Source organism: Sphaeramia orbicularis, chromosome 13 (genome assembly GCF_902148855.1).
Source record: "Sphaeramia orbicularis chromosome 13, fSphaOr1.1, whole genome shotgun sequence".
NCBI classification, from domain to species: domain Eukaryota; kingdom Metazoa; phylum Chordata; class Actinopteri; order Kurtiformes; family Apogonidae; genus Sphaeramia; species Sphaeramia orbicularis.
Window position 1 is genome coordinate 44,662,613 of NC_043969.1, and position 25,657 is coordinate 44,688,269.

General features: G+C 37.0%; 1 protein-coding gene across 1 annotated transcript; it reads left to right on the plus strand.

Annotated features, from left to right (window-relative positions):
• The first annotated feature begins 4,805 nt into the window (after positions 1-4,805).
• Positions 4,806-20,763, plus strand: ppp5c (protein phosphatase 5, catalytic subunit). The gene is made up of 13 exons (XM_030152854.1): positions 4,806-4,905; positions 7,741-7,982; positions 10,725-10,872; positions 11,218-11,339; positions 13,910-13,975; positions 14,255-14,353; positions 15,602-15,707; positions 15,790-15,932; positions 17,047-17,134; positions 17,231-17,271; positions 17,615-17,793; positions 17,884-17,965; positions 20,465-20,763. Exons 1-13 carry the CDS (start codon positions 4,809-4,811, stop codon positions 20,525-20,527), a joined length of 1,476 nt encoding a protein of 491 aa, XP_030008714.1. The 5' UTR covers positions 4,806-4,808; the 3' UTR covers positions 20,528-20,763.
• The last annotated feature ends 4,894 nt before the right edge of the window (positions 20,764-25,657 follow it).

Below are 25,657 nucleotides of genomic sequence, written 5' to 3' on the forward strand. Positions count from 1 at the left end.
GGCACAATGGAAATTTTCATAGAAACTTTCAAGCACAACAAAAAGAGAACATTTACACATAAAAGGTTCTTCTCCAATTAATGGTTCCTATCCACTGAAACTCTAAAGGGCTAATGTGAAAAGGAGGTGTTTTATTTGAGGAAAAGCACTTTCAATTATTCATTTCTATTTATCAAAACAGAAGAAATTAGACACAAAGACCCGTTCTACTGCATATTTCCTTAAAATAGAGACCTGGCATCCTCATCAACTGAAAGAATAAATACCCTGGCAACTATTTGAGGGACTGCAGTACAAGTAACATAATATCATAATATTTAACATTCTTTTGCATTTAGCTGTACTAGCTAAAAACTTATACATTAATAACACTGGTCAACAACAAATTTATTGTTTAAGTCTTTTGAGCTGATTTAGGATCATTTTGGTGTGCTGAATTCAAAAATCACATTAATTTTGCTCAATCAGGTCAACTTTCTGAACTATGCTACATATTGGCTTTTGAACATTTTTGCTTACATTTATGGGCATTTTCACATCATATGATACAAAATTCTTTCATATTTCTTGCAATAAACGAGTTCTGAAGATTTTACTTTTGCCAATTTATGATTAATAGTTTTTTGAATATTACAGGTGAATGAAATGGCTTCGACCAGAAGATCTTGCAAAAATAAGCCTGACGTATTCTGCTACATCTGCGGTGAATACACCATTGTACCTAACAGGAATCAAGTCACAAGTTTCATAAAGTGTGCTTACCAATCTTATTCTGGTATTAATTATTATATTTTGTGAGAAGATCAAATTTTTCAAAATCAAATTAGCAAAAAAACCTGACCTGATTGAGAAAAACAGATGTCATTTTTGGATTTAGCGGTGCAAAATGGTCCTAATTCAATTGAAAAAACCTAGACAACTTGCAAAAAACATTTTTTTGTAACTGTAATCAAACTGATTCAACCTTTTCTTCCAATATATAATAGAATAACATTAAATGTATGATGTTAAAGGTTCAATATGTAAAATTAGAGCACGCTATGCTAATGTGAACTTTCCTTTGTCATCTGTTTTAACTTCTGACCTGGTTGTTTGTGTATTAGTTAACTCAGGCTTTAAGATAATATCATATTTTTTTTGACATATTCGTCCTAAATTCCCTTAAACCATTCAAGCTTGACTTTAAAATCAGAATTTGCCATTGACGCCATGGAAATTGATACACTAAAAATTGTATTTCTCCTCACTTTGAGATATTTCAGTCCATAATGTAACGAAAATTTAAAACATAAAGAAAAAGTAAGAAAAACTTTTCTCTGTTCGAAGATCTGTTCCATCATCGCAACATTTCAACATGTTTTGATCAATGTTTTAGCACTTCAACAACAGCTGATTAATGTTATGAACAGCAGTGGCAAAATGGCGACGTAACAAAAATAGCAAATAATCCAAAATAAACTGTTACTTCAGGTAATAACAAGATTTTCCAGTAAAATTAGTCATGAATAACCCAAATACTGTGATGAACATAGTAGAAGAAGTGCAGCTCTGTTTCTTTTTTCATTCTAAAATGGCTGTAATGATTTTTCACAGATGACAACAAGGAATAATTTGTTCTTCTCATCAGCCTATCTATCTGCTGTACTACCAGCCATGAAAAAACTACTGAAAAAAATAAAGTTCATCTGTATCTGTATGTTTTAACTCTTTTCAAAATGTCTGGGTAAACCTGGCAAACGATGCAACAGTGTTTGCTCTGACAGAATATATCCAATCTAATCCAATCCAACTTTATTTGTAGGGCACTTTAAAACAACCACAGTGGACCGAAGTGCTGCACAGAAGAATAATTAAAACCAAAATAGAAGAACGAAATACAAAATACATTAACCCTTTCATGCACAAATTATGAGAACTTTAGGCAAGATTTTTTCTTGAATGTTTTTATTCCCCCTTAGGCATGAAAAAAACAATGTGATTGATTTTTTTTTTTTTCTTCATGGAGTTACAAAAATGTCCATGCATTTAATTTTTGAAGTAAAGAAAAATGTGTTTAAAACCCAATATCAGAAAGTACAGAAGAGAATTAGAGCCACTGGAAAAAATTCAATAAACTAGGGTCCAAAATATATTTCTTCTTCTTATTTTTTTTTTTTTTTAAAAGTCAGAATTCTGAAATTGAAGTCAGAATTCTGAGAAAAAAGTCAGCATTTGGGGAAAAAAGTTAGAATTATGAGATTAGTCAGAATTCTGAAAAATAAAGTCAGAATTCTGAGAAAAATTTCAGAATTCTGAGATTAAAGTCAGAATTCTGGAAAAAAAAAAAAAAAAAAAAAAAAGGCAGAATTCGGAGTTTAAAGTCAGAATTCAGACTTTTTTCCCAGAATAATAAATAAAAAATATTACACCTTTTTTATTTTCCAGTGGCCCTAATCCTCTTGTGTAAGAAAGTGATATGAAAACAATAAAATAAAAACATTTTTAATGCTGCTAATCTGATGTTTTCTCACATTTTAACACATTCTTATGCTAGTTATTACTCATTTCATGGAGATAACATGCAAAAAAACCTTTGTGTCTAACAAGAAACAAGTGGTTTACACTCAAACATGTTAGTGCAGACCAGGTTTATCAAGAACAGCCAAGTTACAGTAATGGTCTGAATGTCAATGTATGAGATGATGCGTAAGTGTCCACTGTGTTGGCTAATATGGAACTAAAACAACAAAACCCATGAATATACAAGAGAACAGCTGGAGAATAAATGTCCACTGTAGTGACCAGTATGCATGAAAGGGTTAAAAGACATAGAACAGAAGAATAAATAAAATCAAAATAAAAGGATAAAATACAAGAAAAGATTCAAAAACATAAAAAGCCATACAATTAAAAACAGCAAAAAGTAAGAATATATGAGAAAAAAGGTGTTTCTATTTCCCTGTAATGCACATTTACTGTAAAAACACCTGCAGTTTGGATAAAAATTGTGTTTTCTTGCAAAAGTCATGAAAAGCTTTTGCTCCTTCCATAAACATTTCCCAATCATTAAATATGTTTATGTAAAAGTACCAGGCACAACACACCTAAACCACATTTTTCAATTACAGATTGTGACTCAGAATATGCTCTATAAAAGGCATGAGCAGGACATTATTAAAGGTTTTTACAGTCTTGACGTTTCCTTTCTGGTGCAGACAGTCATTTAAGATATCTGAGACTGGAATACGTGTAAATTTTCCAACTTAAGGTTGCGTGATGTTTGCACAAACCACTTCTTTGAGGCTGGGGTGTGTCAGAAGCCGATATGGGAGTGAGTAAAGTTGTGAAGATGTGCACCTGTGCTGTTTGTCCCCTCTTTGACATATCTGTGGTTGCAGCAGGCCGATGTTGGTGCACAGAGGAGGCAGGGAACTTCCTCTGCAACATCCTCACGCCTCAGGGTACATGGAAGACGACCAAATTAATCACGACTGAGGTTGCACTTCTGTTTTATATGGGCCTTCTTTTTAATTAAGTGGAATTTCAGCTCGGTTCAGTCAGAGAGGTAGAGGTTTGCGGACAGGTCTCAAATTAAGGTCTTCTCATTCCAGAGAAGCCAGAGAAAACTGACTCCCACGAGAATCATTTTCCTAATCGTCACCTAATGATTCAGTTGTAACACATTAGTCACCATCTAAATATTTTTCTGGTTAACCTCACATCGTAATAGTTCTCTCAATCTCAAATGGTTGGCTACAAACTCATGATTTCGTTCATTTTGCAACATGTCAGAGAAGGTCTGCACTGACACCTGCTGGTTCATATAAAGAAGACTCACAGCCATTTTTTTTTTTTTCAAATTTTCCTTTATTGCTCTGTGCAACAGGCAAATATTTACATGTGTCAAATACCTTTTATCAGCTACAAATATACTGAAAGGAAGGGTAAACAAAAACACAGGACTGTTAAAAAAAAAACCCTAAGCAATAGAAAAACTATGTTCTAACTTCACACAATTGACACTAACACAATAATCTTTAATAAGTAGCATAAATACTTAAAATGGCCAATTTCTCCAAAGACTGAAGACACACTGTTTAAAATCATTATTGAAATATTGTTATATTGTATTAATAAATTTGATTGTTTTCTGACTGCGTGATGACAAAAGCTATTAAAAAATACTCTTTTTTTTCTCCCTGAAACTATATGTCATATATGACATTCACAACACATTTTATGAAGCACACAGGTTGAATTTTTGAAGATCTTGAGGGGAAATGTCTTGATTTTGTGATTTAGGAATTTTTCTTTATTTTTAGGAAGCAAATCCTTGATCAGTTTAATTAATTCAATATATTATTAAGCCCAAATTGACACTTTTATACCTACATAAGTCTATAACTGCTGAGCATCTTTTATTCATGTTTAGTTAGAGTTAGTTAAAGAACTGACTAAACTTAATATTTAATAAATAAAATTACACCATTAAACACATCAGTTTCTACAATTTTAGCACATATTCAAACTTGCTGGTATCATCACAATTATGAAAGAATATATTCCATCCAACTGTCTGCATACACAACTTCTATAACTTTATCTGTCCTGGACGAGGGATTTTCCTGATTTTCGAATTAACTGAACTGACTTGAATTTATTAATGCAGATTTAAAAAAATGTTGCTTTCAGTTTTAACTAGATTTAGAATTAAAAACTTATGTTTCATCTTTGTTAAAGCTCCCTGTGAGTATTCTTTAATTGTCTTTATTTAAAATAAATGTCGTTTCAAGCGCATAATATTTGCGACCTTTACGACAGTCGAGTCAATGGCGCGCCTGTCGGAATACGGCAGTGACAAGAAGATGGCGGAGGGAGGTAATGATGCTGAGCTACTCAAGGAGAAGGCGAATAAGTACTTTAAAGGTAATTTGCCATTACTGTCACCACACTGGGTTATAACAGAATTTTATAACAGACAAAGGTGTGTCCATGGAGGCGTTATCACGGCGCTGCTATACCCTACAACCGGAGCCGGGAGCTAATGTGAAGCTAGGCTAACACTGCTCCGGCAGCATGCTAGCTTTAAACCCCATTCATTGGATCACACTACGATGAACTGAAACAGCAGTTAGCACGGATAGCTAACGCCAGTTAGCAGCCTATACGCCGCCTGCAGCATCAGCCCATGCCGTCACGCGTGTCGTATATGGTGCACAGCTAATTTCGTTACAAATAGTGTTTCCTTTTTGTTTTAATCGTGTCATTCTCGTGGTATATCATCGTCCCTCTAATTGTTTACATCCAGCCTGTTTGCTAGCCGGTTTAAGCGTGCAGTTTTTACTGAGCTCCTAGAATATTCTGTTAGCCAGCGGGCGCATGTGAGCAAGGCAGATTAGTGTTCAGCTCAGTATTGATTTCTTTAAGCTATTTAAAAAGACACCATTGCCCTGTTACAGAGATGTGATGGCATATACCAATAAAAGCTAACCCGTGTACAAATAACCTCAGTGACAGCAGCCAAGTTGTGGATAACTGAGAAATCAACAAATAGCACGACCTTACAAAGGTCTAGCAGGACGATTCACAACACATATTTCCCTCAGATGATATTCCAAAAAAAAAAAAAACCTGAAGTACTTCTTTACCCAACCGGATAAAAATAATCCAATATGGATCACAAAAAATATAAATTTCAATTGATATTTCATGTCGCCTCTAACGAGCCAAATGCGTCATTTCCCGTCACTTAGAAAAAGTGATATCACCATGTTTTTCACACTCCAGATGGGTTCAGTTTTTTATCCATCTGGTTAGAAGAGACTTTGAAGGCAAGATAAAACTTGAGGTGTTGGTTGATATGTTATTTTTATGGTCATCTGTGACTGTGGACATGACATGACAAGCTAATGAGAAGCCATATTGAAAGTAGCAGCAACAGGTTAATAACTACTTCTGTTTCAGTTCTACATCTCAAATGTTTGCTGATTTTTAAGAACTTTACAAAATCATGTAGTTGGTGGAACTAGACTCAGAATGGGACAAAGATACACTTGAGATCTCTTCTAAAATCTCAGTTTAATTTTATGGCCATCTCATGGTCATTTATTCACGTATTTAATCATGTTTTTGGCTCTATCTATCTATCTATCTATCTATCTATCTATCTATCTATCTATCTATCTATCTATCTATCTATCTTATATCATGACGCTTTACATATAGAGGTGGTCGAAACCAGACTCTCAAGCCGATTTATAGAACCAACAGAATCCTCCAGGAGTAAACACTTGTGACTGGTGTCAGTGGAAGGAAAAACTTCCTTTGAACAGGCAGAAACCTGGAGCGGACCCTGACTCCTGGAGGATGGATGTCTGCCTTGACCAGTTGGGGTTAAAGAGAGAGGGGAGAAGGGGGGGAAGTGGGGGGAGACACATGGAACTACTAACTAACTATATGTTTTTTTTTTCTAATTGTAAATAACTCCGTTTTTAAATGTAGCCTTCTATATAAAAAAAAAAGCTGGCTTCCTCTTATTTTTGTTATTATATTAGCAGCAGTATTGGTAGTATCAGTAGTCATTATCATTAGAAGTGTAACTTAACATATTTGACACCAATATAAGAGGTTTCGTATCAGGATAAGTCATTTCTTTCTTGTGAGTTTCTGCGTGTAAACTTTAGACCTTATGCCTCAGGACAGAATACCAGACTTTTACAGCTTGGGTGTGATTGCCAAGAGACTGGACTACCAAGTATTGCAAAATTCCTGGTATTGTTTCAGTACTTTCAACATTAAGGGAGTAAATCTCAGCTTATCAACAGCTTCTACACATTTTAATAATGTATTATGTTAACTGATAATTTCAAAACAGGGACATAGTTAAAACATTTTTATACTGTTGAACTGCTTTGAGTCTAAAAATTGAAAATGAGCTGAAAAATAACTGATTTGTGTGAGTATTTTGACTTTTTGTCAAAACAGGAAACTGGTTCAGAGAAGTAAACTGTGTGGGAAGTGAAATTGAAACCAAGATATCAGTGTAGAACATATCTGATCTTCTTTACCCTGTTATATAGTAGATCTCCTCATGCTAAGTCATGCGTCTGCTCTGACTCCTCATGCTGTTAAGCCTGTTAATGTCCACATGAGGAGCCTCTTATGTGGAAATCCCAAACCTCACTGTGCAGGAAGTTCATTAAAAGAATAATCAACATTAATTACACCACAAGGCCGTTCCACTCACACTCAGGGACTTTCTGTATACTCCTGGGGAAATTACTGACATGCTGCTATAAGGACAATTCCTGTTCTCCAGTAGCAACACTACATCTACGGTGCAATTCAACACTTAAACTGTTACTATATCACTTTCACAGAGTAATCAGCTCTAGTTAAATGCACCTTTTAATTTTCTAACTTGCACGTTGTCTATTTTATGCTTTATATTTTTTCGGTTTTGTCACAATAGTTTATTCATGTTCTTATACCGTAAATTTGCACACTGTATTGTTCTGAGTACCCTAATTTCATTGACCGTCTCATGACAATCAAGTCTTTTCTAATTTTGGGTTTTACAGGAGTATTACAACTTATCCTGAAAATTTAGTTAAAATGAAAAGTACCACAACAGAAAATACAACAGACCAACACTGAACTTTAATGGACATCCACATGCTCTTGATTTTCTAAATACACTACTGATGATTGCATGCGCTATTTAACCATCCATAACCTTTTTTTGTTTTTGTTTTTTTGCAGAGAAAGACTATGAAAATGCAATCAAGTACTACACAGAGGCCCTGGAGCTCAATCCATCCAATGCCATCTACTACAGCAACCGGAGCCTGGCGTACCTGCGCACAGAGTGCTATGGCTACGCCCTGGCTGATGCTACGAAGGCCCTGGAGATAGACAAGAACTACATTAAAGGATATTACCGCCGTGCCACGTCCAACATGGCACTGGGAAAGTTTAAGGCTGCGCTTAAGGACTATGAGACGGTAAGAACTGCTTAGAAATATCAAGCATCACCTAAAACAGATTAAAGTCAATCAGAGGATCAGATGTAATCAAGTGACTTTTCAGTTGTCAGACTTTTTGGTTTTGCTCAGAATTTTTAACAAATGCTTGATGTAAAAGTGACTGTTTGATGTAGATAGACTTTATTGATACTAAAGTGGGAAATTGTCTGTAGTTATAATGACTACCACGAGAGAGTACACAGAATAGGCATTATTGTATTAAAGCGACAAATAACAGCTCATTGGCTTTCACAGGCATAAACTAAGTAATTTAGTTTCAATTCCAATCTTAGACAATTATGCAATAAATCAATTTTCTGCTCAAAGGAGTGAAAGGCATTTCACATGCAAAGGTAGATCAAATTAAATACTTGCTACTTAGGTCTGCAATTTAATAAACAACTATTTGCTTGAGAAATAAATATGCATATGGTCACCCCAACGCTTCAAAAACAAGCTACAGCCAAGATCTTGTTCCTAACTTTGTAAGTACACTGAGTATTTCCAATTTTGTCTTGAAAATATGATGAAAAATAAGAGTTATTTTTCAGCCTCTCTGAATCCCAAGGAAAACCCTGTAAAATGCAGTAAAAGGTGTAATGTAGCCGACAGAGCTGAATGTTTCCCCTTTTTCTTTCTCTTAGCACCACAAGGTTCTCGGGTTCCATCTGTTGATCTGTCACAATGCGTTAGGCTCGTCATGTTGCTTTAACAGCCCAAAGAAGGGATTATCCTTTTATCCAGTCATGATGCCTAGTAGATCCAGTTTGAATGCTCTCATACCACAGCTAAATTTGTATCCATTGTTGGTTGTGCTGCCGTCTTAATATGCGGTATAAATATACTAGGGTTGTATCGACAAAGACCTCAACTATAGTGCAAGTAATTGACTGCACCAACAGCGCCGACCACCATGATGACAGAAAATGAGAGATAATCCTAGATTAGCAGAGAAGTTGGAACATTTATAGGATTCTGAAATGTTCAACATGAGTATATTAAAAGTGTATGTGATCAAATTCTTTTTTATCCAGCATGAATTAGTTGATGAAATGTCATCCCTATATGGGTACTTCTATGAAACTGGGTTAATTTTGGTACCTGGCACTTTTCCAGCTTTTTATACCCAATAATAAAAGACAAATTTAGACACCCCCCCCCACACACACCCCCCCCCCAGGATGTACTTAACCCTTTCATGCATGAATTATGAGAACCTTAATCAAGATTTTTTTCCTGAGTGTTTTTATTCCTGTTTCGGCATGAAAAACACAATGCAATTGAATTTTTTTATGAATCTATTTTTCATGTTTCGAGTTACAAAAATGTCCACTCAGCTGGACACCATGCGTTAAATTTTTGAAGCAAAGACACATATATTTAAAACCCATCATCATAAAGTGATATATTGTGTGAAAACTATGAAATAAAAACATTTTTAATGCAGCTAATCTGATGTTTTCTCACATTTTGTCATACTCTAATACTAGTTTTTACTCATTTCATGGAGATAATACATAAAAAAAAAAAAAAAAAATGTTTGAGAAAATGAGCTGTTAAAGTAATGATCTGAATATCAGTGTAGATGATGCATGAGCGTCCACTGTGTTGGTTGAGATCCGGTAAGGTTAAAATCTTTAGCTTTTTTACATTAAACAGTCATCTTGATTGGAAACTGCAAAATGCAAGTTTTTTCAGATACATTTTTAAAATAATTTTCATTTATTTATTTTTTTAATGGAATGTCCTTTGCAATGCACTGCATTTAAAAAAAAAAAAAAGAAAACTGTCAAACTTTAGTCCCCTACAGAGGACAAAAATGCATTGCTGGGTCTCAGGGGGACATGGAATTAAAACAACTAAACCCATGAATATACATGAGCACAGCTGGAGAATATCTGTCCACTGTAGTGACCGCTATGCATGAAAGGGTTAATGATGACCTCAGACAAATGCAAAAAAAATATACTCTTACTCTGAGCCATCCCAAAATTAATGGATTTTTAATAAAATATTGAGGTCAAAAATAGGACCAAAATAAGGATAATTAAAGCTACCTTGGTGTCAGTGCATTTGATCTGGATAACATGGCTGTAAATGGTCTTATATACCTCTATAAATAAAGACACTGTGTTAAATGTGTCGATTCTAGTGGTTTTTCCTAATCCAGACATGCCGGTTTTTCATGAATCTCAGTCTCATTCCAGATTTCACACGTAACCCATCGTGTCCACTCACATTACATACAGAACCCGCCCATTTAAACACAAATTAATTGTGAGTGATTTTGCAACAGTGGTCATTTTTGTGAAACACTCTATCTTGCATAATTAGATCGATTCCCAAAATGTACGTGTGAGAGAATAAAGAGATATTCAAAAAACTAGTAGCGCAGAATTTTTGTGTCCTTTTTACTGTGTTACATGCTGATTTTTGTATAAAAATAATACAAAAAATATGTTTTATCTCAGTAAATATTTATTTTTAAAGTAGACCCAAAGTGCTTCCAAACTTGTTTCACAACGTTAGTCTACATCTGGTTTGAATTTTTAGCCCCATGTCCTGTTTTTAGGACCAGTTTCATAGCAGCACCCACATGTATTTGTTACATTTAGTTTCAGTTTTCTGTGGCTTTGGTGATATTTTTTTCTTTCCTACCTTGATGCCAGTCAATGATTTACCAGTTTTAATTACTGTGCTGTTTTCCTCTTCTGATGACAGGTAGTGAGGGTTCGACCAAACGACAAGGATGCAACGATGAAGTATCAGGAATGTAGTAAGATTGTAAAACAGAAGGCTTTTGAGAGAGCGATCGCCAGCGATGAGACGAAGAAATCTGTTGTTGATTCTCTGGATATTGAAAATATGAGTAAGTTGTGTTATTGTACATACACATAACAAATGCCAGACTATAGCGATGTAGTCATGGCTCATCTTTACAGTTTGTTAAACACCAAATGATGCTTCTCAGAGACATATTCATTTTTAACGATACTCATTCATCTAGTATCTACTGAGGCAGATGTACTCGAGGACATGGTTTAAAATGTACCGTATTGATGAAGCTTGATAGTACATGTATAATATTCTCTGCAGATATCAAGTTTGTGCTTGTGAAGCAAGATCTAATGACCACAAAATGCATTGTGTGACTCATCTGATCCATTCTGTGCGTCTTATCTTTGATCTGAAAATAAAATGGCTTTTATTGCAGCGATTGAGGATGACTACGTGGGCCCCAAACTCGAAGATGGGAAGGTCACATTGACGTTCATGAAGGAGATGATGGATTGGTTCCAAGACCAGAAGAAACTGCACAGAAAGTGTGCTTATCAGGTATATAGAGCTGTTTAGGTCCAATACCTTTGAGTCTAAGGCTTAGACTGTATGTACAGATGGACGATGCAATGCTGTTTCCTGTCATTCTGGAAATTCACATGTTGCGTCTCCAACAGACTCTGCAGCAAAACTGTGTGTAGAGACATGAACATGACGTCCGCCCACCGTCCAGCTGCCTGATTTAATTTCCTTTTACATATCTAACACAGTCTTGAGAGAAAATGTTCATTAAAGCTGCATTTTTCCACCTAATAACTTTCAAAAATAAGAAAACATACTGACATGTCTCAAGTCAGAAACCACCTTTGGGAAAATTTTATTGGATGTGTACTTTTTCGTTTGGCACAATAATTTCTCTGTCATTTACATTTATCGAAATGCACAGTAAATGCCTCTTGTCCACTGATAGTATCAGCACAACTTCGCAAATTCACAGCTTTTTTTTTTTTTTTTTAATGTTTCTACTGTGTGAGAATGGGGGCCACCAGGTCACATAGAAAGTCTAGTGTTGCCTTCAGTGAGGTTCCAAATGAGATAAAACACCAGACTGAATTAAAATCATGCAGATCACACATTGGCCGATCCAGAAGTGTGATTTCGTCACAATTCGTGTGTCATGTGTAAATGCAGAAGAACAAGCAGAGCTAGAATGAAATCTTCGAGAATACCTGAGCAAGATTTCAACTAGGTTCTATTTGAGAAATCAGTCACAGAATAAAGAGTATATTCTCACCTGAAAAAATATTAATATAATGGAAACATTTGGGAAATTACAACTTATTTTTGCATGTTGTCATTTTCTCTCATTTTTTGTCATTTAAGTTTTTATTGTTTTTTTTTCATATTTTCAGTCATTTACAAAAAGGAAAAAACAGTGAAAACAAAGACAAAAAGGAAGAAAAACCCAAAACAACCAGTAACTTAAAAAGGCAGCTGCAACGCCCCCCCCAGCACCCCCACAATTCTTATACACATGTATACATACACGTACAGCATGTACATAAACACAAACATACACACATATTGTCCACTAACCCCCCTCCTGTACCTTCTCTAAGATGTTGCCCCTATAATATGAGCCGTAAACGCTAACCATATTTGACAACTTTTATTTCAAACCTTATCCACCCTTGCAATCGTAGTTTCAAAGGCAGCAGTCTGTGTCATGAGTTTAAGCCACTCTGTAAACTCTGGCCTGTGTTGTCTTTTTCTAATGTGTCCTTGCTTGTAGCTGCACCCACACTGAACATGATGTCACAGTAGTTTGTGCTGTGTTTCTATGACAACCAGCTGCTCAGTATATACAGTATGTGCAGTGGGAATACATACCCTCGGTGGTAAATATTCTATTTATTCCCAGTAAACGATCACATTCAGTATGTGACAGGGGTCTGTACATCCATCTTTATGTAAAGTCTATGTGTAATAGACTCATTAACAGTCATTGTGTGTCATTAGCATATGTTTGTGTCCTGAAATGGAGTCTAGTTTTGTGTTTCGAGCTGGTCATTTGTTAACATTTGGTGAAGGCTTTTATAAATTAATATTAGCCAGTGTTACTGTTGTAGAGGAACGGAAAAGAGTTATTTAAGAACTTTAGGAGTATTTTTACAAGATCGACAATCCACATCCTTGACATGAATCTGTGTACAAGCTGTGATCATGGATTTACAGGGTGGGGAAGCAAAATTTACAATATTTTGAGGCAGGGATTGAAAGACAGTGTATGACCAATTAGTTTATTGAAAGTCATGAGAATTTATTTGCCACAAGAAAATTGACATAATAGAAAATGTTTTTATTCTATGTGTCCTCCTTCTTTCTCAATAACTGCCTTCACACGCTTCCTGAAACTTGCGCAAGTGTTCCTCAAATATTCGGGTGACAGCTTCTCCCATTTTTCTTTAATAGTATCTTCCAGACTTTCTCCTAATAGTTTTGCTCATAGTCATTCTCTTCTTTACATTATAAACAGTCTTTATGGACACTCTAACGGTCTTGTTGTCTACCTCAAGTTCAATTACCATTTTTCTCATGGATTTGGTTGGATCCTTTAGGATTTTGGATTTGAGAGCTTTAATAAAAGCTTTGGTACGTTTTTTGTTGCTTCCTCCACTTCCAGACTTTCTCGTAATAGTTTTGCTCATAGTCATTCTCTTCTTTCCATTATAAACAGTCTTTATGGACACTCCAACTATTTTTGAAATCTCCTTTGGTGTGACGAGTGCATTCAGCAAATCACACACTCTTTGACGTTTGCTTTCCTGATTACTCATATGGGCAAAAGTTTCTGAAAAGGTATGGATAATAGTGTTAGGTATGATTATGACATCAATATATGTTTGGTTTCAAAACAATTGATGTAGTGCCGGCTGAGAAAAAACAACTAAATGTTCATTGGAAATTTTGCTTCCCCACCCTGTAAGCAACCAAGTCACATAACAAACCACCATATCCTAGTGCAAACGTGACACACCCACATGCAAATCTTCTATTTACATATGGAGCCTTTAAAGGACATGAAACTAGACAAACAAATAATGAATTTCACTTTGATTTTCTTTCAGATTTTGGTACAAGTTAAAGACGTTCTATCAAAGCTACCAAGTCTTGTGGAAATCACGCTAAAAGAGGTGAGAACTTGGCTAATTTAGTACATATTTAAAAGCGAATGTGCATCTGTTTTCATTCATCATGGTACAAACACAAACCCTCTTCTTTATTTCTAACTTTACTAGTTTTACTACTGTTATAATACTGTTACTATTGATATAATTAACCACTTTTAACTTTAATACAAAGTAAAAAAAAAAAATCATAAAATTACATAAACACATGGTTTATAATTATAACTAAAATGAGGTGTTATCAATAGTGGTTGGACTTGTTAACACTTTGTCTCTTTTCCACAGTCAGAAAAAATAACTATTTGTGGTGACACCCACGGGCAATACTACGATCTCCTCAACATCTTCAAGTTGAATGGCTTACCTTCAGAGACCAACCCCTATGTATCCTTTACTCTGTAGTTTGTTCAGTGTATTCATCCTCATTTCTGCCAGTTTATCTTTAAACTACTTCTTCATTATGCAAACTTCAGCACAGTCTTTTGATAAATTGTCTTTGTCTTCAAATCCTTCTCCGATGAAATTACTGGTGGGATTCGTTTAAAACTTTATAAGTATCTTCCTTGGAACAATGTCTACAAAGTTTGTTCGCAGTTTTGATATATTTTTATTTCTATGACAAAACGATTACAATACCCCTTGGCCAACCTGTGGCCGAAGGGGTATTGTAATCGTTTTGTCGTCTGTCTGTCCGTCTGTTTATTCAATTACTTAATCGCATTATCTGAAGAATGCTTTGAGATATTTGCTCCAAATTTATACAGTGGATGCGTCTTGGCATGGAGCAGAAGCCTGTTGAACATATGTCACCTGCTTTTTCAAGGTCAAATGGAGACATGACCCCTTTTTTGGGGTGATATGTTTGCTTGAAACAGACGTGCAGTTATAATATCTGAGTACTTCAGCGTAAATATACGTGTAATAAGTTTTACACAAAGACAGTCTAATCTAAATTATAGGGCAGTAACTTTCAACAGAATCTTCCACTATATTTGGCCAGAGGGTATTAAAAGCGCACAGTACGTTATGTTTTACTTTTTAATGAATTTTTGAAATATTAGAAATTTGCCTTTACTTGTAATGGTCCATATTTTGATGCTTATAACATGGAAATGGTTAGAGATATCAATATAGTTCCTATTGAGCACTGATAGGAAGTCATATATGAACTTTGATTTAATTAGTTGAGTTCTCCAGTGAAAGTACCACCCACTGCTTTTGGGAGATTGATCTCCTTCATCAACACCACAGGATACAGAACCTGACAACCTCGCAAATTCAACTTGTCATTGATTCTTGATAGAACATGCTCTCTCCAGACATCCTATTTCTTATGGACTGTATAATTTATTTTTACTAAGTCATGTAAAATTGCAGGAGTACAGTATAAGCTCATCTTCTTCCACCTTCATTTCAGACACACTGTTATTAAAGAGCCTCAATGAAATAGTTGTAGATTGTGTTACTGTTTTTTTTTTTTTTTTTATTAACTTATTGCCTTCAATATTCTGAGTGTTCCAGTTAAATTTATTTCTTTTTGCCTTTTGTTCACCTTTATATTTTATTCCTACTTCTGTTTGAAGTAAAGTTTGTCGTTATAGCAGCATAGAATTCCTTAACCGCTGCCTTCAGCTTTTCAACGGTGACTTCGTGGATCGCGGCTCTTTCTCCCTCGAGGTCATTCTCACGCTCTTCGGCTTCAAGCTCCTCTTCCCTGACAACTTCCACTTGCTCAGAGGTGAGAGCTCTATCGCACCATTTTACAGAGTCTGCGGATGAATGTTTATGACCGTAACAATGACAACTGTGTCGACCCGCAGGTAACCACGAGACGGACAACATGAACCAGATGTACGGGTTCGAAGGGGAGGTTAAAGCCAAGTACACAGCCCAGATGTTCCAGCTGTTCAGCGAGGTCTTCCAGTGGCTGCCTCTTGCACAGTGCATCAACAACAAAGTATTGGTGAGTGGTTACAAATCTGAGCTGAAGGGATCTAATGTTACACAAATAATCATCCATGATCACTCACCCATCCATTAAAGTCTCATTTCAGCTCATTTATGCTTTTTGGGGGTTTGTATATCCTCCAGTTGGCTGGTCATTCTTATTACATGACTGCCTTGTTGTAATTATTAGGGCTAACCACAATTATTTTGCATGATCATTTCCATTCAGCTGCATAGAGACATCAGAGTGAAGCAGAAATGTAATGTTACATCACTATTTCCGCTTAATTTTCTAGTGTTTTAGGTTTGATTGGTGCTTTTAAAGGAGAAATGTGTAGTATTTCTATTTGCAATTGTTGAAAAAAAAACAAAAACTTAAAATTATCATCAGTGTTTAGAATAAAGATCTGAGAAGATACCAATGTATTGGAGTGCAGAGATATGAACTGTATTTATTTACACCAATCAACAGGGGGATTTATTGACCAAAGCATCAGAAAGTGACCAGATGGAAGGGAAACAAAAGAAACCAGTAGTCATTTTAGAAATTCTGCTTCTTCTGTGTAGGGATGTCACAATACCAAAAATTCAGGAATCAATACCAATACCACTAAAATTACACAATTCTTGATACCAAAGTCGATACCACGGTGAAAATTTTCTTTTAAAAAGAATCATAAGAACCCATAATCTTAAACAAGAAATACTTTAAGTATTTGCATATAAAGGAATATTGCTATTGCCTCTAACTCTCTCATCTAGTGCACTGTCAGCCACAGTTTACTGCTTTTACTGAGTGGTATCACATGGGATGGCTCTGTATGCATGCAACTGGTCTGTGCGTAACCTCATCTACTTTACTCTACCGTAAGCCATGCTGGTTAAAATAGAAGCGCTCCACCACTGGCTGTAGGTCCGGGTCCATATGGGATGACTTCTGGGTCCTGACCCGGTCCGCCTGTTTGTGACCACTGGTATGGTTTCTTGTTGCCCAAATGGGCCAGGCTGTAAAAACTGGGTTGGACCATTGGACCAGTGCCAGTGTCAAGCCCTGATAATATCACATGCCAGATGTTTAATGTTAAAATGTGTGTTGACCCTGTTATTGTGACCCTGGTCTCTGGTCTCAGATAATGCACGGTGGACTGTTCAGTGAAGACGGAGTCACATTGGACGATCTCAGGAAGATTGACAGGAACAGACAGCCTCCAGACTCAGGTCAGCCTTCACCTGTTCAAACTGTCCAGTATAAACCAGTCTGTCGATGATGGAAAGCGCATGTTTTAATGCTTTATTCTGGTCTTACCTTCACAGGTCCTATGTGTGACCTTCTCTGGTCAGATCCACAACCCCAGGTTAGTGTTCACCGACCCACTGCCACTCATCATACAGCATTCTCACAGTCAGAATATGAAGAAAATAGTCGAAAGATTTGCAAAAGTCATGGAATGTTATAATAATGAATTAGATTTATATAGCGCTTTTCTATAATGCATACTCAAATTCATACACTAGTGTGAGTAGGAGCACTGATGTAAATCTTGTTTCTGTTTTATCTTCTCACCAAATACTGAACAGAAATCATATAATTGACCTTTGAAAAGTCTTTTAACCCTGATTATCTGCGCAACATCCACCGGTTTATGTCTCTGCTTCTGTTCTGATCTGTATTTGACTCCGCCCCTTTTCCCACCACAGAACGGCCGGTCGATCAGTAAACGGGGCGTGAGCTGTCAGTTCGGGCCGGACGTGACGGAGCGCTTCCTGGAACAGAACAAGCTGGACTTCATCGTGCGGAGTCATGAGGTCAAAGCTGAGGGCTACGAGGTCACTCACTCAGGGAAGTGCATCACCGTGTTCTCAGCACCCAACTACTGGTACGTACTCACACCGGCCCATGGGCGGAGTCCGCTGTTACCATGGCTACTCACTGTCACTGTAACCCTTTCCTTTTCCTCTCCCTCTAGTGATCAGATGGGAAACAAAGGAGCTTATATCCACCTCAGGGGATCTGATCTTAAGCCAGAATTTCACCAGTTCACTGCTGTGGTCAGTATCCAGTCTGTGTATGTGATGAATACTAAGACTAATGGAAACACAGAGGGGAACGTCTTTAGAATGATCTGAGCTGAATATTTATTTAGTCTGGGGCATCAGGTCAGTCATGTGGTGTGAAACCCACGAGACCAGATTCACTATATGGACAAAAGTATTGGGACATGTTGAATTCAGGTGTTTCTTTTCTAACGGGTCTGGGATACAAAACAATAATGACAAATGACATAATATAGTTTTATTTTGGGATAAATATGATTGCATTGGTTAGTTTTGCTTGAATTCTTATCTTTGCTTCTTAACTTTTAACATAATTTTTCTCAACATTGATTTTGTTTTCTATCCATGACTGATTTTAAATGTTCTACCTCTAAATTTCTACAATATTTTTCATGCTCTGACTGTAAATAATGATGTTTCTGCCACAACTAACCATCTACTTTTTTCACATCTCGTACGGGTGCTTGAAATCCTTGAAAATGCTTGAATTTCAATGTTGTGTTTATAATGCCTGAAAAGGGCTTGAATTTTAGTTTAAGTGCTTGCAGTTGTAACTCTGTGGTTTATTTATTTATCGTTAATATTAACTCAAGCCAAAACTACTCACAGAGAGGTGATACATTTTGAAAAATAAAACTTTATGTCAAAAAAGAGGATTAGCAGGTGTTCTCAGGTCAACTCCAGGTACATTTTTTATCTCAATCTTTGTCTCGATGTGAGTGTGCCTGAAGAACGCCGAGTGGCTTCCCTTTTTTTTTTTTTTTTTTTGGATAATTTAATTTAATTTCTAAACTTTTTGTGATTATGAGACACAATTTTAGATGTTTGTAGCATAATACAATGTATATCATGATGATAAAAAGTGAAAAAAAATAATCATGAGTATATGTATTCCTGTAGATATGTATTTAACCTCAGCGATAAGGTGCTGTGCTGCAAAACCATTTGAATTTGAAAAATGTGTATGAACCCTGCACTTAGGAAGAAAAATCTCCCATTAAACCTGAAGGAAATATTGATGTTTATAAACTATATGGACAAAACTATTGGGACACATCATGTCTACAGCTGTAAGATGTCCTGTTCATGCTGATTTGAGATAAAAACATCAATATTTCATTAAAGTTTAATGGGATATTTTTCTTCCTAAGTGAGATGTGAAGAAAATAGATGATTAGTTGTGGCAGGAAATTATTACTTACAGTCAGAGCATGAAAAATCTTTGAGAAATTTACAGGTAGAACATTTAAAATCATAGTCATGGATTAAAAAAAACTGAATCTATGTTGAGAGAAATTAAGTTAAAAGATAACAAGCAAAGATAATTTAAACTGAACTAACAATGCAATGATATTTATCACAATTTAAAACTATATTATAATATTTGTCGTTATTGTTTTGTACCCCAGAAACACCTGAATTCAACTTGTCCCGATACTTTTGTCCATATAGTGTATTAACAAATCTATTTCATGATTTTAAAAGGGCTCTTATTTGTAAAATATTATAAAATTACTAATGTACAGGGTGGGGAAGCAAAATTTACAATGAACATTTAGTTGTTTTTTCTCAGCAGGCACTACGCCAATTGTTTTGAAACCAAACATATATTGATGTCATAATCATACCTAACACTATTATCCATACCTTTTCAGAAACTTTTGCCCATATGAGTAATCAGGAAAGCAAACGTCAAAGAGTGTGTGATTTGCTGAATGCACTCGTCACACCAAAGGAGATTTCAGAAATAGTTGGAGTGTCCATAAAGACTGTTTATAATGGAAAGAAGAGAATGACTATGAGCAAAACTATTACGAGAAAGTCTGGAAGTGGAGGAAGCAACAAAAAACGTACCAAAGCTTTTAATAAAGCTCTCAAATCCAAAATCCTAAAGGATCCAACCAAATCCATGAGAAAAATGGCAATTGAACTTGAGGTAGACAGCAAGACCGTTAGAAATGCAGTAAAATATGATTTGAAGTTAAAATCTTACACAAGAACACCAAAACACTTGTTGACAACAGCAACAAATCCAACTTTAGCAATTTTTGGGAATCATGTTTATGGCCGCCTTCTAGCCCAGATCTAAACCCTCTGGATTCTGCTATTTGGGGCGTTTTAGAACATGCTACCAATAGAACATCACACAGCAATGTCGACTTTCTTAAAGATACTATTAAAGAAGAATGGGAGAAGTTGTCACCTGAATATTTGAGGAACACTTGCGCAAGTTTCAGGAAGCGTGTGAAGGCAGTTATTGAGAAAGAAGGAGGACACATAGAATAAAAACATTTTCTATTATGTCCATTTTCTTGTGGCAAATAAATTCTCATGACTTTCAATAAACTAATTGGTCATACACTGTCTTTCAATCCCTGCCTCAAAATATTGTAAATTTTGCTTCCCCACCCTGTAAGTGCCTTCAGAGGAGGTTATGAACTCATCAGGTTGATGTTTTTTCTCTAATTATGTCTCCTTTCCTTTTGTTTTCAGCCTCATCCGAATGTCAAGCCCATGGCGTACGCTAACACGCTAATGCAGTTGGGGATGATGTAGAGGCCACGGCGGTCTGTCTGCGACACTGACCACCTCCCATCTGACCCCAACCATCCCGGCCACCTCACTCCTTCCAGCGCTTGGACATGCTCTCCATCAGGCTTCGTCTAAGGGGTCGCTGTCTGTGACAAACGACCACTAGCTGTTAGCGGATAGCGATCACTTAGACCAGCCCGGCTCTTCACCGGGTCCCTACTTTGGTATCATTGGTTAAAACTGGGGAAAAAAAAACAAACCCCGCCCCCTGTTTTCAGTGGTTTCCAACGCTCCATCAGTGGCTAAAACAACCCTGAGAGCCTCCTGGAGCTGCTCGGTTTTAGATATTTGACCGCAGACGGGATCAGACGGCTGTAACGTACCAAAGATCTGAGATGATAATGATTGTTCAGTTTTTACAAGGAGTGACTCAAGACTCCAAACATTGGCGTCGTACCGTCGGCCTGCGTACACAGCTCAGACCGGGGGCGTCAAACTCATTTTAGTTCCACATCCTCCCAATATGATCTGAAGTGGATCCGACCAGTAAAATAATAACATAATAATACATATATATAATGTCAACTCCTAACTTTTGTCTGTGTTTTAGTGTGAAAAAAGTAAAATTATTCTGAAAAACATTTACATCTTCACACTGTCCTTTATAAAATGTGAATAACATGAACCAATATGAAAAAAATCTGATTTCTTAAGATAAATAAGTGCAATTTTAACAACATTATGTCTCGGCTTCTTATTTACATATGCACATTACAAGCTACAAACACACAAAATATGTACTAACATGGATATTATTGTTAAAATGACACTTTTCTTAAGATATTTCAGGTTGTTCATATTTGTTCTCAAGTGGGCCGGAGCAGTCAAATAATATGATAACCCATAAGTAATTTCAAAAATGGTCAAAAAGGTGAGAAATATGAACAGAAATATAAAAAATAAAATGAATAAAATAAACATAAGTATAAAACGTACAAAACAAATTGAGGAACATCAACGAAATGAGGTTAAAATTGCACTTAAGACATTTCAGGTTCATATTCGTTCAGGTTTTTTTGTGAAAGAATAATTTTTAAATGTAAAAATGTTCATGTAATTTTACTTTTTTTAATACTAAACCAAAGAGAAGAATTTGTAGTTGTCATGAATTCTAGGTTATTATGTTTTTTTATTTTTCTGGTCTGATCCACTTTAGATTGAATTGTTCTGAATGCGGAACCTGAACTAAAAATGATTGTTAATATCTTCAGTGTAATTTTTGCATTTCACTAAATTCCTCCCACGGGCCCAGACTGGATCCTTTGGCGGTCCGGTTTTGGCCCGTAGGCCTTCTGTTTGACCCCCGTGGTGAAATGGGTTCAGAGCAGCATGTTTGTCCGTTTCCCTCCAACCATCCCACAGTGTGTGAGTTGACCCGGTTAAGTCTAAACCCACCGACGAGCCCGTTCTGAAACAGGAAAACGGATCCACTCCGGTTCCACACTTCTTCAAGGTGCTGTTTGCCATTAGTGGTGTATTTAGCTGGTTCCAGTCATGTAGCTGTAACATTTGATTTGCACTGCTGCACTGCTTCCTGCGGAGGAAGACGCCGCTGCTCTCCACGTTCTCATCCTCCAGCGTCATCGTGCCACTCACCAGGCAGCTCCCGCACACTCGACTCTAAACTAGCTTTAGTGTAAGGCAAACACTGATGGCACTCCACTCACATCTGTTGAATACTGGTGACTCATTACTCCCCCATGTGGATCTCCTCAGTACACAAAACGTCCAAAATGCGATCCTGTCTTGAAACGCACAGCTGCATTGTCCAACGGCCCTCTCTTTTTAGATAAAGAAATACACTGTTGTGTATGTATATATACTGTATCATTGAAAGATTCCGTGTAATGTTTGGAGAAAATTATTGAATAAAAAAATCAGTCCAGTGATTGTAGAAACATGGCGTCATTTTTATTTAGGCTCAGAGTCCTGAACCGAAAACATGCAGGGACAAGTAAAAAAAAAAAAAAAAAATGTTTGCAGGTATGGGCACGGGTGAAATTAAACGAAATCCAGGCGGGTAGCGGGTAAGGAAGTGAGGAAAAAAAACGATTCATAGATGAAAATAATTTTTTAAGGACATATAATAATGATCCTCTAATTTGACCGTAGTTGATCCACAGCCTGTTTGTTTTATTTTGAAGTGAGCTTCACCTCTGTTTACATCCACCCACAGACAGCACTGAGCAGCACACATTAGAGATTATTGATGGCGTGTGTTTTAGCCAAAAGTAAAGCCCTTAAAAGTGAGTTACTGTGTTGACAATGTGTGTAATCATGGGTCAGGTTGGGTTGCAGGTCTAATGGACGCGAGTAGAAGCAGGTGCGGATTGGACTTGGAAAAAAAAAAAAATGCAGGTAGCGGGTCAGGTTGCGTACTCAGCTGTGCGGGTACAGGTGGGTGTGGGTTTGGAAAAGTGGACCTGTGCAGGACTCTGACTGACCTGATCTTACGTCTTTATTCCTTCATACATCATCATGTGTGAGTTAAAGACCCATGATTTAGGCCCAGTTTACACGACAACACTCTCTGGTGAAAACGACAAAATATTTTGTGCTGTGCTTTTTGTTTAGACGGCAACTGTATTTTTGGGGGTTGAAAACGCAAAGAAGTAAAACCACCTTCCAAAGTGGAAATCTTAAACACCCCACTCTTGCGTCACCGTCTAAAGGGTTGAGTAGAGTTTAAATCACAGGCACGCACCAGTACAGGAAAACATGTTGGATTATTTCTCCTGCGACAGACCTTAAAGTGGTGTTCAGCAATAACTCCACCTCCTTGTCTGTCCGGACAAAATTGTCAATTTTTGAGCGTTGGGTCGCCATGTTCTTTTTCCTGTTTTGTGATTGTATTGTACGCTAGGAAAGAACAGGAAGAGAAGTAGTTCGGTTCTACACAGGTGCTTGGTCTTGGTGCCGGTGATGCCACCTGGCGTCCATACTGCATCGATAAATGGGACATTTCACACACTTTTACGTGTTTGTCTGCATGCAGATTTTCCCTCCTAAACACACGTCCAAATGCAGAATTAAAAGTAAGAACACAATGCCACTTTTATGTTTTTGTTTCAGATCGTTACCGTCTAAACTTACATTCAGTGTTTCCAAAATGTTTTCAGTTCAAAACCAAAATAGGACTTTAGTGTCTCCTCTAAATCTCAAACTTACAAAACACTGAGTCTGTTTGCACGACCGTAAAAGTCTGATCACAGGGAGTAATCCGATAATTGTAATAATCAGATTTGACACATTTACATACTTAAAAAATGTGATAATTGAAAAGCGTGGTTTAGACGCTCCAGTCCATTATCAGATTTCTTTTGGAATATGTACGTTATAACTTCGTGTTGGTAAAAGTCAAGGTAAACTTTATTATCCCCGAGGGGCAATTTGTTCTACAGCCAGCAGTTTCACACGGACAACAAACCAACAATAAATACAATAAATAATCCATTAAAAACAATAGCACCAACATTACAAAGAATTATTCAGCAGAACAATGGCTGACGGAACCAAAGAATTCCTCATCCTATTGGTCCTACATTTAGGAATACTGCATCTGCGACCTGATGGAAGCAACCTGAACTCATCATAAAGGGGATGACTGGGATCATCCAGGACTGACTGAGCCTTCTTCAGAGTCCGCCTCTGGTCCAACACAGTCAGGTCAGTGAGTGTGGTGCCAGCAATTTTTCTGCACACTTTAGTGATGCCCTGCAACCTGTTCCTATTTTTAAGGGTCAGCAGCCCACACCAGCTGATAAAAGAAAAGCTCAACACAGACTCAATAAAACAAGAATAAAACATTTTCATAAAAGTGTTATCCACTTTGAAACTGCAAAGTTTACAGTAAAAATACATCCTCTGCTGAGCCTTTTTACACACAGCATCCACCTGAGATTCAAAAGTTAGCCTGTGGTCCAGCACCATTCCGAGATATTTGTCCTGCTGAACCACCTCAACAGCCTGTCCATTAATGATGACAGGAGAGAAGACTGGAGGATTCTTCCTAAAATCTACAATCATCTGTTTGGTTTTAGACACATTCACATTTAAACAGGACGTGCTCCACCAGTCCGTGAATTCAGACACTACAGGGCCGTGATCAGGGTCATCATCCCTAAGAAGAGACACAATCACTGAGTCGTCTGCAAACTTGAGGACATGCCGCCCCGGGTGTTGAGTTTGACACTCATTGGTGTACAACACAAATAAAAGAGGGGAGAGGACGCACCCCTGTGGCGACCCAGTGGAAGATAAAAGAACATTTGATAAAACATTGTTTACTCTCACATGTTGCGACCTCTCAGATGTTGTTGTCTTCTGCTCCTGTTTGACTACATACCTTCTGTTCTCTGTGATTTTTAATTGTTTACGCACGAACAGACGTAAAAGAATGAAATAAATCAGATTAACTTGTATATGTGCAGGAAAACGTCAGAATATTGAGGAGAAAACCAGGTGTGTTTATCTGATTTCTCATAATCCGATTACTGCTGTTATCTTGGGGGCGGCTGTGGCTCAGGCTCAGGTGGTAGAGCAGGTCGCCCAATAACCGAAGGGTTGGCGGTTCGAATCCCGCTCTGTCCTAGTCAGTTCGTTGTGTCCTTGGGCAAGACACTTCACCCTCCCTGCCTCCAGTACCACCCGCACTAGTGTATGAATGTTCGGTGGTGGTCAGAGGGGCCGTAGGCGCAAATTGGTAGACATGCTTCTGTCAGTCTGCCCCAGGGCAACTGTGGCTACAGATGTAGTTTACCACCACCAGAGTGTGAATGTGAGAGCGAATGAATAATGGGTGAACAATGTAAAGTGCTCTGGGTGTCTAGAAAGGCGCTATATAAATCCAATCCATTATTATTATTATTATTATTATTATTATCTGATAAAACAGATCAGATTGTCCTGTTTACATGATCACTGGAATAGTCTGATAACTACAGAAATCGGATACTGATCGGATTATTAGTGTGAATGTAAACAGTTCCCTTAGATCTGCAATCTGATTGACTTTGGCGTTAAACTGTCAGTCATGTCATTTTTTGTTTCGTTGTCTTACATTTTTAATCATTTCAACTCCTTTGAGTTTTTTCA

Bases quoted from the DNA above. Each gene is read 5' to 3' on its own strand.
- ppp5c (XM_030152854.1), top strand. From the start codon at position 4,809: ATGGCGCGCCTGTCGGAATACGGCAGTGACAAGAAGATGGCGGAGGGA. The intron at 15,708-15,789 runs GTGAGAGCTCTA...GTCGACCCGCAG, and splicing joins CAACTTCCACTTGCTCAGAG to GTAACCACGAGACGGACAAC. The intron at 15,933-17,046 runs GTGAGTGGTTAC...CTCTGGTCTCAG, and splicing joins GCATCAACAACAAAGTATTG to ATAATGCACGGTGGACTGTT.